This window comes from Choloepus didactylus (assembly GCF_015220235.1).
Source record: "Choloepus didactylus isolate mChoDid1 chromosome 25 unlocalized genomic scaffold, mChoDid1.pri SUPER_25_unloc1, whole genome shotgun sequence".
Classification (NCBI taxonomy): Eukaryota; Metazoa; Chordata; class Mammalia; order Pilosa; family Megalonychidae; genus Choloepus; species Choloepus didactylus.
This window is the reverse complement of record NW_023637606.1, coordinates 3,247,324-3,258,930: the sequence shown is the minus strand read 5'-3', so window position 1 is coordinate 3,258,930 and position 11,607 is coordinate 3,247,324. Positions and strand designations below refer to the sequence as shown.

Below are 11,607 nucleotides of genomic sequence, written 5' to 3'. Positions count from 1 at the left end.
GCGGGGTCGGGGTCGGGGTCGAGGTGGGGGTGGGGATGGTGACACGTTGCGAGCCCAGCGCAGGCACAGGCCGAGTCCCGGGTGGACAGGGTGGGAGCGAGAAAGATCACTTCCCTCCCGACCTCCAGTTTCCTCATCGGTCAAATGAGCAGGGTGGGCCACTCGGCCCCCGAAAAAGGCAGCTGCCTTCCCCCCGCCGCGGGCACCCCTGGAGGGATGTCCGGGGTCCCCCGCAGACGCCGGGACCTCGCGCCCCAAGGCTCGCCCTGCGCGCCGCGCCGCCGCTCTCCAAGGTGCTGAAACAGCGCCAGCGCCACCCCTGCTCCAGCCTGGGGATGGGGGGCTCTGAACTTCGCTCCCCCACCCCGGGCTGCTCCAGCCCCTCCATCTTGGGCTGCGAAGCCCCAGACCCCTTCTCCACCCCACCCCCCTCCGCTTCAGCACAGCCGTGTTTTGCCAAAACACTTTTATTAAGAATCACGACTGTCTTTAAAGTCCAGAGCTCAGCCCGGGACCGGGGTCCCCGTCTTTGCCCGCTTTCTCCCCTCTTTGTGCGGGGTGGGAGGGGAGGTGTCCAGGGGCGTGGGCAGTCGCTGAGGCATCGGACGTGTCTGTGTGTCTGTCCGAGCCTGAGTGACTGTCTCAGTTTGTGCGTGTTTGGGTGTGCATCTGTGTGTCTGTAGACATCTTCCTCTTCTCTGCATCTGGGCACCCGGGTCTGTCTGTGTAACCTCCCCAGGGTTTGGGGCTCTGTCTTGGCCCCTGGGTCTGTAGCTGCAAGTTTGTGATTCTCAATCCGGGGGGCTCCGCGGGGGTCTCTGCCTCACCTAACAGTTCTGGTTCCTGTTACTGCAGCACCTAGAGATGCACCCCCAGGGCAGAGAGACATGGGGACAAGGTCCTGGGGGCGCTCACAGCTCCTCCCCAGCCGCCTCCAGCCCCGCGCGTCCCGGGCTGCGCCCTGGCTCAGGCGTGGCCCAGTCCAGCAGGGTGGCCGGGCCCAGCTCCTCCGTCGAGTTGCCCAGCTGCTCCGTCGAGTTGCCCAGCAAGAGGGTCGAGTTGTCCAGCGCCGGCGTGTCCTTGGAGCCTCCATCAGCCCCAGGATTGTCTGGAGACCCTTCCCGGGGTGTGCCGACCTCAGGCTGGGGTCCCAGGGCCTCAGACCCCGGGGCAGTGTCGGAGACCACGCGGGACGCCGCATCGTTGTGCAAAGTTCTGGAGAAGACTGGGAGAGGATGGGGGGCAGGTCACGGAGGCGGCTGTCCTGCCCTTCCTCCCCTCACCCCCAGCTGCTGGAAACAGTGGGAAGGAGGTCTCTGCCCCCTCCCCCACTCAGGGGTGCAGGATGGGGACTTGGGGAGCTATGGAAAGGAGGGTTTCCAGAGCATCCTGGGCCCACCTACCTCGCACAGGTGCAAAGTCCCCGGGGCTCTCGGCTTTGTTTGGGGTGAAAGGGCTGATGGAGGGGAGGACGATGAGGGCGAAGGAGAGCAGCAGGACCTGGCAGAAATGGGGGCAGGGGTCACCCCATCCCTCCCCCTCCCCTGCAAGCATGCACATCTCACACACTGGGGAAACTGAGGCCCGGAATATCCCTCTGTGCTTGAACTCGGGCTTGAAGCCATACCTCTGTTCACCCTCACCTCCCCCCGTGGGCCCCTCCGCCAAGGCCCAGGACCGCCGTCAATCCTGGGAACCAGGACTCACCGCTATACAGGTGCCAGTCTGGGCAGACTTGCTGGTGGATTGGACCACAATAGCTTGAAGTTTCTTCAGCTGCTCCAAGAGGGACCTTAGAGAAATGGGCAAGCCTTGGTTGAACCCTACGGGGCCTTGGTCCAGCTCTCTGTCTGTTTCCAGGGTTCCCCAGCCCCTCTGATGTCTGGATTCCATCCATCCTTCAAAACTGATGCTCTTGAAAATCTCAGACTCTTCCTTCTCGCTTCAAACATTGCTTCTCTGTCCAACATTCCACCCACTTCTCTGCCACTCCCATCTCCGCGCATCTAGGTCTCCATTACGGCTCACGGGGACCCCACCCCAGCCTCCTCTCTGGTCATCCCAGGCCCTCCTGCCCCTAGCGTTCACTCGCAACAAAGCAGCCAGATGTGTGGATCTAATGTGAATCAAAATTTCAATTTGATTCAGCTCCTCCCAGTCCCTGCTCCCAACCCTCCCTGACTTCAGCTACTTGGGGTCAGCGTCCTCCACACAGCCTACCAGACCCTGCACAACCTGCCACCCTCCCCTCCCTGCCCTCCCCTCCTCCCACTCTCCCCTTCACTCCCTCTGCTCCAGCCACTTCCTCACTGTTCCTCCAACATGGCAGGCATTGTCCTGCCTCTGAGCCTTTGCACTGGCTGTTCCTTTTTTCCAAGCACACTGTTCCCCGTGGGTTTTCGGTAGCTGCTGCTTTTTTTTTTTTTTTAATTCATTTTATTGAGATATGGTAGCTGCTTGTTTTTCCTCCGTCAGGTCTCATCTCAAATGTCACCTCCTTGGAGAAGGCTTCTCTGACCTCCCTGTCTAAAACAGCCCATCACTCTCTAGTCCTTCACCCTGCTTTGTTTCTCTTCCCCGCGGCTATCAATATGTGAGTTATCTTTTACATATTTTTTTCTTTGTCTTCAGTGTGTCTCTAACTAGACCCTGAGGTCTTTAAGTGGAGGGACCGTGTCTGTTTCCTTCACTGCTATGATCCCAGTGCCCAGAACTATGCCTCTTGCAGAACAGATACTCAAGAAACATCGACTAAAGAATACACTGATTAGAGAGAATCATGTGTGGTTTTCAACCACACAATACTCCTGGCCTCTGGACCTTCACACAAGCCATTTCCTCTAACCGCAGCACCTGCTGCCAGTGAACTCTTATACACCCTTCAGAGCCTCAAGTCCATCCCCTCCTCTATGCAGCTCCCCTCCCCCAAGTGTTTCTACCCTGACACATCACTGAACAGGCTCCCCCCTGCTCCGTCCCTCTCTTCTGCGAGGAACTTGGGGGATGGACCCCTCTGCCCTCTGCCCCAGACTCACAGGTTCTGCTTCTCGAGATGCAGCACTTTTCTCTGCAGCTCCTGGTTCTGGGCAGTACAGGCTGACATCCTGTAGGGACAGTGTCACAGTGACATTCTGAATATGCCCATCACTAACTGGCCCAACTGGGCATCTCCCTGTGAGACCCCACTTTACAGGTAGGGAACCTAAGGCCAGAGAGGGGTCAGCCAGCATGTTTGTGACAGGGCGGGGATTTGAACCCAGTTCCAGGTTTGAGGAGATTCATTCAGGCATGAGATCCCAGGGTTGGGAATAGAGCACCAAGCTCAGGGCGTGAGGGTTCCAGAAGACAAATACCAGAGTGACGCGAGTGCAAGGAGAATCTAATTACAATCCCGACCCAATCCATGACCTTGGGCCATGCCACTTCTCTGACCTCAGTTCCTCATCTGTAAAATGGGCACAGTTACCTAGCTTATAGTGTAGTTGGGAAAGTGACATGAAATAAAGTCAGTTAGGGGCTTAGCAGATTGAGGAAAGTGATCACGCCATCTGGGGGTCTGGGGTCCAGGCAGGGGACCCCACTTTTCCCCTCCATATCCATCTGGGAATGTCGTCTTGCCTGGACCCCTCAGGTGTGAGGTCAGAATGCTCAAGTTAGGGAATGAGTGGGCGTCATACCAGGTCTCCACTCATGAGGGAGAGATGTAAGGAACTTGGGGGATACAAGCACAGGGCCACAGGAGCACACTGGGTGTCTCTTGTGGGAAACCATTGGACAAACCCGCATCTCGAGGTGGAGACCCTTGGATCTGCCGTATATCTTCTTTCCCATGGGAAGCAGAGGGGATTATGCACCTTGTTCTCCAGGAAGGTGCATGTAGATGTGGGGTCCCTTTCCAGAAGGGAGGCCAAACATAGCAACCAGGGAAGACAATAAATTCCCCACTGAAGTTCCCTCCTTCTAAATAACTCATGCTATAAGAGGGATTCATCATAGCAATTAGGAAAACCCAAGGGTCAAACGATAATGACAATAGTACAAATTGAAATGGATGGGATGCAGGTAAAGCAGGGTGGAGGGGGAAATGAATAGCCTTAATGCAACTCAATGAACTGAGCATACATTTAAAAATTATCAAAGGAACAACAGAATAAGCCCAAAAATGCAAAATGGAAGGATAGAAGAAAAATAAAAATAGCAATAAAAGAACTAGAAAGGAAAAAAAGAAAAAGAACTAGAATGAGCTAGAAAACAATTGAGGGAAGGAGACCAGAAATTCATTCTTTGAAAAGAATAATAAAATAGACAAACCTTTTGGCATGATCGATTAAGTAAATAAAAGACAACTAGGGCACAAATAAACAACATGAGGAATTAAAAAGAGGGCATAACCAAGCTGTTGCAAAGGTTAAACAAAACAATAGGGGAGACCTCTGAAAACTTTTATGTCAATAGATTGGAAATGGAAAACGTCCCACACTTCAAAGCTGACTCAAGAAGAAACAGAAAGCCCAAATAGACCTGTGACATTCAATCAAGTCATCAATAAAGAGGAGCCTCTTCCCTCCATACCACAAAGAGAGTTGATGGATGAAATTTTGTTCAGTCCTAAAAATCGTGTCCTTTTCCTCTCCACTCCCCCTCCATGCCTCAGTTTCCCCTAAGTGTGGTCCCAGCAAGGTACCAGCCTCACCTCGTCTCCAAACCATCAATATATTCCTTCTTCTTCTTCCTGCTTTCTTGAGCCGACTGTTTATTCCGGATTTTCCGGCGGATTTTTTTCAGCACTCGCTCCTCGTACTGATGAAACCGAGCAGAAGCTGGAGTCAGTCATGTGGGATCCTGAGCCCATGGCCTCACTCCTTTCTTTTCCCACGTTAGCCATCTCGGACCAGTTCTTCTCTCCCTAGATTCTTGGTGAAGGCTCCTGGGTTCAAACATCCCAGACCCAACCCTAGGCACCACCTGGCTTTGCAAATTAGAGCAATTGCATCACCTTTCCCAGGGGCTGGCCCATTTTAAGATGAGGCAGTCTCCAAACTGGGATCACAAACTCAAGACATTGTATTGAGTGAAAGAAGGCTAGGAGGGGACCATGGCTTGCTAGAGAACCCAAGCAGCTACCCAGGGAGTCCATTGTTGGAATGTGGAAACAAGAGTCCACGGTTATTGAATTCTTACATGAAATCTCCCGGTCAGAAACTTTTATAAAACAACTTTTATAAAACACAGCATAGCTCAATGAAAACAGGTCTGTGGGATATACACAGCCTGCAGGTAAGACATAAAGGCACAAGGAAGATCTCCCAAGCACCCAAATCACCTCGGCCTGAAGGTCCACCACCCATGGTCAAATATCACCCTCTCAGAATGAGCTTTTAGGATGGCACTTCTGGTGATGGACACATCCTTACATTCCAGGGGATGGGGGCAGCTAGAGGTGAGATTCAGGAAGGAGGTAGAGACCCCACCTGCTCACCTTGGTCAGGGGCAGCTGGGTGGGCAGACTGATACCCTCTTTGGCCAGCAGCTTCTTCTCGTCCTCTGTCAGCACCAGCTGTTGGCAGTGCCCGGGGCCTGGTCGCAGCAGATGGGGACCCACCAGGGGATGTTGCTGCTGTGGAGAAACCAGGGGAACCAAGTTGGAGGCAGATCCGGAGCCAGTGAGGCTGAGCCCCTGGGCCACAACAGAGTCATCGGATCCGAGAAAATGATTGCTCCATCCACTGCAAAGTCCTTTACGGAAGTGAGACTCAAAACAACCAGGGTGCAGCCCTTGGACCCAGCAATTCCGCTTCCAGGAAGCAATCCTACAGAGACCCTCCCACGTGTGAAATGACACGCACATGAGAATTTTCATCCGTTCAACAAACAGTCATTCGGTGATGATTTAATTGAGCACCTGCTACCCGCCAGGAGCTGTTCTAGGCTCTGGACATTCACCCAGGACTGTCTGTAATAGTGAAAGGAGCAATGGAAATGTCCAACAGATAGGAACAAGTTAGGTGAGACACGGCTCATCCATGCAATGGAGTACTACGCAGCCAGGAAAAATAATGGGATTTCCATATCATGTTAGGAAACAACTACCAAGATACATGATCGAGCCCAACAATAGTAAAGGGACAAAACAATGTACATGGATGCAATGCTACTTTTATGTTAAACTAAAAGAAAGAATGAAAGAACAAAAGGAAGGAAGAAAGAGAGGGAGGGAAGGAGAAAGAGAGGAAGGGAGGAAGGAGGAAGGAAGGAAGAAAGGAAAGGAAAGGAAGGGAGGGAGGGAAGGAAGGATGGAGGGAGGGAGGGAGGGAAAGAGGGAAAGAAGGAAGAAAAGAAGGAAGGGAGGAAGGAAGGAAGGAAAGAAGGAAGGAAGGAATAATCTCTTTGGCAAGAGATATTAGAAACAGCGGGTACTGGCTGAAGGACAGGGTTGGGATTGGGATCCCCTGTCCCCATTTGTGCATTTGGAACTTGAACTGTTTCTATGCATTTCCTTCTTCCCCACATTTTTTTATTAAGTCTAAATTATGACAGATAAATGTTAAAAATGAAGAAATCTCATTGTCTCAGAAAGATTACACCAAGAAATCAGAGAACATGAGCTCCTGAAGGCAGAGAATAATCCACCCTGGAAGTTCATCCTGTGGCCACTGCATCTTTGCCGAGAAGTCCGATGGCATCTTCTGAGTCTCAGGGGTGGCCCGGGTCCCTCGGGACCAGTGGGAGTCTAGTGGCCCGTTCCTTGCTCACTGGTGAATGTTCTGCCCCCTCCGGGGCCATAGGGTCTCGTGACTTCTGTCTGGGACAGTTGGCTGGGTGTCTCTCCCCAGGTGGCTGCCTGCTTCCCCACCTCTGCTCCTTCTGCCCCCAGACCCCCGTCCATCACCCTCATGGGTCCATCTCTCTTTCTTTGGCTCAAACTCCTCTACCTAGAATTTGAGGCTGTCGATCAGCCCCATCATTTTCTCCATGGTCCAAGGCTCGGCATCCTCGTCTACAAAATGGGGATAAGTACCCCAAGTTGTCCCCAGGCAGTTGCTCCACAGAACAATTATATTAAACATGACGGTTTTCTAAAGGCCAATGCTCCTTTCCAAAACCACCTCCTACAGGAAGCCTTCCTGGACCTGCCATCACTCTCCGGGCTCTCTCCCTCTTCCGTACACTTCTGAGAGCTCTGAGTCCCCATCTTCACTGTGAGCTCCTTACTGAATGCCTCTTGGGCTAAGAGAGGCAACCCCAGCCTCGCCCAGAGATTGCCTGGACAGACTTTGATGCCAGACAAACCAGAGTTCAAACCTTGACTCTGTCCTCTGCTTGCTGTGTGGCTTTGGGTTCATGGCTTAACCTCTCTGGGCCTCGGGTTTCTCATCTATAAAATGGGGGCACTGATTGCATTGTCAACTCTAGTTTATCACCACGTGAAGCCCTTGGCAGGGTAGCTGGCCCCGTTTCAGCATGTAATGGGCATGGAGTCTACCCAGCTCAGGGTTTGAGCCTGCAAGCAGGGAGCCAGAAGCCGGGCCCAAACCAGCCGTGGCTGTGCCGCTTGGGCCAAGTTACCAAACCTCTCTGTGCTCACTTCCTTGCATGTGAAATTGAAATCCTGAGAGCTTCAAATCCTTGGGGTTGCTGTGAATTAAAAGATGATCAACTTATAGCATTCGGAATCCTGCCTGGTATATGATAGCTGCTTAGTAAGTTATAGTGAGGATGTGTCTCGTTTATAAACTACTTCTACTGGGGAAAGTGCCCTAGCCCAGGACTGGAGCTGTGGATTTGCCCTATGTATGACCTTGGGCAAATCCCAGCCCCTCTCTGCGACTCCGTTTTCCAATCTCTGAAATGGGAGGGTTGGGGCTCCAGAAACCCCAACCGCCCTCCCAGCTGCAGGGCCCCAGGGAGCTGGAGTGGGGTCGCTCACCAGGTCGCTGCTGACACCAGAGAGAAGGAGCTCTTTCACCGTGAGGTTGCAGCGTGGGGGTGAGTCCGACAGCCCGGCCTGCTCCCCAGAATAGAGGCTTCTTCCTGGGCTCCACATTTCTGATGGGGACCGGTGGGGGACAGAGACAGGGAAGGTGTCAGGGGTGGCAGGCCCTGAGCTCCCGGCATCCACCTGCCACCTCCAGGAAGCCTCCTTTGATTGAGCCCCAATGCACTTAGGACATGGGGCCTGCCTTTTGGGGTCCCCTGGGCCTGGGTTGAAGGGGACAGCCTCGAAACCTGCCTCTCTGTCCTCTGCTATAAATGGGAACCCACATACACCAGGGCCCCATCTCAGTCCATCCCATGAGGTCAAAGGAAATGTGGAGCTATTGCCAGAAGACCCAGGGCCAATCTGGGAGGGAGTGGCTGATAGCACCCAGGACAATGTCCTGATTTGCAGTCATGCCTTATCTCCCCCGTGGGGCAGGGACTGGGTCTGAGTCACCTTTGACTCCTGCTCCCACACTTGGGGGGTGCACGGAGCCAGGTGCACACACTTGGGTGTCAGAGCATCCTGGGTTTTGACTGGGCTGCACTGTGTGACCCTGGGTAAGTTGCTTTGCCTCTCTGAGCCTGTTTTGTCACCTCTACAGTGGGACCCTAGCTCAAGGGACAAAGGACGCCCCTGTGGCCTTTCTCCAGCACACCCTGGGTGCTCAATTGGTGGCACCCCTGGTGTGACTCATTATGGCTCTTCTTCCTGTTCTGGAGACACCCTAAGGCTGCAGGTGATTTTATTGAGCAACTACTACAAGCCAAGCATGGGAGGGACCAAAATGAGGAAGACACGCCCTGCCTTCCGGGTTCCCAGTGGGATGCTGGCATCTGGGCCGGCCTGCTGGGTGGCACCCTGCCTCTGTGGCTTTCTCCCACTGCTTAACTCCGAAAGGACTCAGTGAGCCCATCAGGAAAATGGGCCCACGAGAGCCCCAGCCTCCAAACGTGCACCCTGCACCAGACCTGGCAAAAGGCAGAGACTTACCCACGTCTATGGCCACTGAGGTGTCCAGCAGCTGGGTGCCCGGCCCCATGTCCCTGGTAGGGCAGGAGGGACCCGGATGAAAGGCGGGGATGGGCTCCTTGCTGGGCTCGGCCTCTGGGGGGTGGCCACTGGGGACGGCGGCAGGCCCGCTGTGGGGAGGGGTGTCCTGGGCATCAGATGGCAGATCTTCGGAGATGCCACTGTCACTGGCCGCTGGGGACCAGAGGGGAGAGTTGGACCCAGAGTCGCCAGGGCCCAGGATGGAGCTGAGGAAGTCGTTGGGTTCGGGGCCTGGCAGGATCTGCTGGGAAGGAGAGGGAGGGATGGGCACAAGAAGGGAATCTGTCTCTGCTCTGGTCTGCCTTATGCTCTAGACTTGCTGTGTGGTTGTGGGCAAGCCCCTGACCCTCTCTGATCTTCAGTTGCTCCTTCTTCATGGGGTTGTTGGGCCTGGCAACTCAAACAGGCGGTGACCCATAGGCCATGTCGAGACACCAGCCTTGGGTTTGCGTTTGCACCCAACTCTGAATTGCTGTGTGACCCCAGGGAAATGGCCACTAGTCTCTGGGCTTCAGTTTCCCCACCTGTAAGGAGCTGATGCTATCTTGGTAAAATCAAGCCCCATAAATGTCACATGGTGTTCTGTCTCAGCTCCCACATTGCTGGCGGGTGGGGTGGGGGGCCCTGGGCCCTATCCAGAGCCCTGTGGCCCGGGCCCTCCGAAGTGGGGTTCTCACCTGGCCCTCACTTTGGTCCCAGCCGTCACTCAGATCCACGTGTCTCAGGATGCCGTCCTGCCGGTCGAACAGGAGATCCAGGAGCTCGAGGCTGTCGATGGGACCCATGGGAAAGGCGGAGGAGGCCATCTGGGGCAAGCAGAGGAGCAGCATGAGGGTCACACAGCCCCTCCCGCCACACCTCCCATGTGCCCACTGCCCCGAGCTCCAGTTCAATCCCCGCAGAGCTGCCAGGTTGGGTCAGCACTACTGTTGGCTGAGCCTCCATCTGTACCATGAGGCTGATACAGAGGGTCTAGAAAGACCAGAGGCATGAGAGACAGTTTTGTGTTTTTTTTACAGAGGGCTAGACGGAAGCCCAGGTGGAGAAGATATAGAGGGTCTAGGAGGAACAGAGATATGAGAGCCAATTTCTTTACAGAGTGCTAGACAGAAGCCCAGGTGGAGAAGATACAGAGGGTCTGGGATGACAAGAGGCATGAGAGCCAATTTTTTTACAGAGCATTAGACAGAGCCTGGGTGGAGAAGATACAGAGGGTCTGGGAGGACCAGAGGCATGAAAGCCAATTTCTTTACAGAGTGCTAGACAGAAGCCCAGGTGGAGAAGATACAGAAGGTCTGGGAGGACCAGAGAAGTGAGAGCAAATTTCTTTACAGAGCGTTGGACAGAGCCTCGGTGAAGAAGATACAGAGGGTCTAGGAGGACCAGAGATGTGAGAGCCAATTTCTTTACAGAGTGCTAGACAGAAACCCAGGTGAAGAAGATACAGAGGGTCTGGCGGGACCAGAGGCGTGAGAGCCAATTTCTTTACAGAGTGCTAGACAGAAGCCTGGTGGGGATGTCAACACGGTCAGCACCCTCGAGGCTGACAGAACCAACCCTCTGATGCAATCCCAGTGTGCCCAAGTTTCCCTTCCCAGGAGGCAGGGGACCCCAGGGGATAAGTGCGACCCCCAGCTGGAGGTGAGATTCGGGGCATTTCTTCCTCTCTCTGAGACTCAGTCTTCCCATCTGTACAACTGGGGATGGGGCTTGGGGAGGGTCTCCTGGCCTAGACCCCCCCTTTCCCCAGCATGGGCCCCAGTGGCTCTCACCTTCCCAGCCGCTAAATCCCCATCCACGGGCTCGGCTCCTCCTCCAGCCACTCCCCAGGTGTCTGCTCCCAGCGGCCCCCACCCACCTCCAGGGTCCCTTGGGCTCCGCTTGCTCCTCTCCGTGTCTCTGTCGGCACCCCCAAGGATGCTGAAGTAGTCGTGGGGTGCTCCCAGCCCACCCCCCGTTGCCCATTGGCAGACGGGGCAGACAGACAGCGCTGAGGGCCAGTGCCACGGGGACGGGCACGGGCAGGGGAGGGAAGCCAGTTATCTCGCTGTTTTGTCCTTTTCCAGTCAGCTGTGGGCAAAGGCCAAAGTCTGGGGTGTTTGGCTGTGCCGTGACCTATCCCCTACTTGCTGTTTCCCTTCAGAGTTGCCGGATGTCGGGTTCCAGACTGCCCAGGGCCCCCGTCGTTCCCAGCACAGAACAAAACCAAGAAACTGCAGCTGTTTCCTCCATGGGGCCCCCTTCCCACCCCTGTCCGAGCTGGTAAACTCTGACCCACCCTCCGAGGCCGGCTCAGATGCCACCTCCAAATCCTTCACGGCCAAACCCGCACGATGAATTCCTTCTAGAATCCTCCGCTGGTTACTCATTCAACACACAGCTACTGACCCAAACTTGTTTCTACCTCAGGGCCTTCGCACCTGCTGTTCCCTGTCTGGAACTGCCCGGCTCGTGGTTCTCACTCTGTGTCGTGGCGTTCACGGCTCTGTCCTTCTTTATCCCGTTGCTCTTTCCATGGAAACCGTCACTGTTCAAAATGTTCGTATTTGTTTACTTGTTTACCTTCCTTGTCGCCT

At 54.6% G+C, this 11,607-nt stretch overlaps 1 protein-coding gene across 1 annotated transcript; it reads right to left on the bottom strand.

Annotated features, from left to right (window-relative positions):
* Positions 1 to 451: 451 nt before the first annotated feature.
* On the bottom strand, positions 452 to 11,400 carry CREB3L3 (cAMP responsive element binding protein 3 like 3). Its single transcript, XM_037823987.1, has 11 exons — positions 11,310 to 11,400; positions 10,804 to 11,021; positions 9,709 to 9,837; positions 8,972 to 9,272; positions 7,928 to 8,046; positions 5,480 to 5,617; positions 4,694 to 4,800; positions 3,036 to 3,104; positions 1,708 to 1,792; positions 1,404 to 1,500; positions 452 to 1,225 (listed from the first exon to the last, which is right to left on the bottom strand). Exons 1-11 carry the CDS (start codon positions 11,398 to 11,400, stop codon positions 912 to 914), a joined length of 1,668 nt encoding a protein of 555 aa, XP_037679915.1. The 3' UTR covers positions 452 to 911.
* Positions 11,401 to 11,607: the final 207 nt, after the last annotated feature.

Excerpts from the sequence above, each read along its gene's own strand:
- CREB3L3 (XM_037823987.1), bottom strand. The coding sequence starts at position 11,400 with ATGAGTAACCAGCGGAGGATTCTAGAAGGAATTCATCGTGCGGGTTTG. Across the intron at positions 9,273-9,708 it reads GGGACCAAAGTGAGGGCCAG|ATCCTGCCAGGCCCCGAACC; the intron begins GTGAGAACCCCA and ends CCTTCCCAGCAG. Across the intron at positions 1,793-3,035 it reads CATCTCGAGAAGCAGAACCT|GTCCCTCTTGGAGCAGCTGA; the intron begins GTGAGTCTGGGG and ends CATTTCTCTAAG.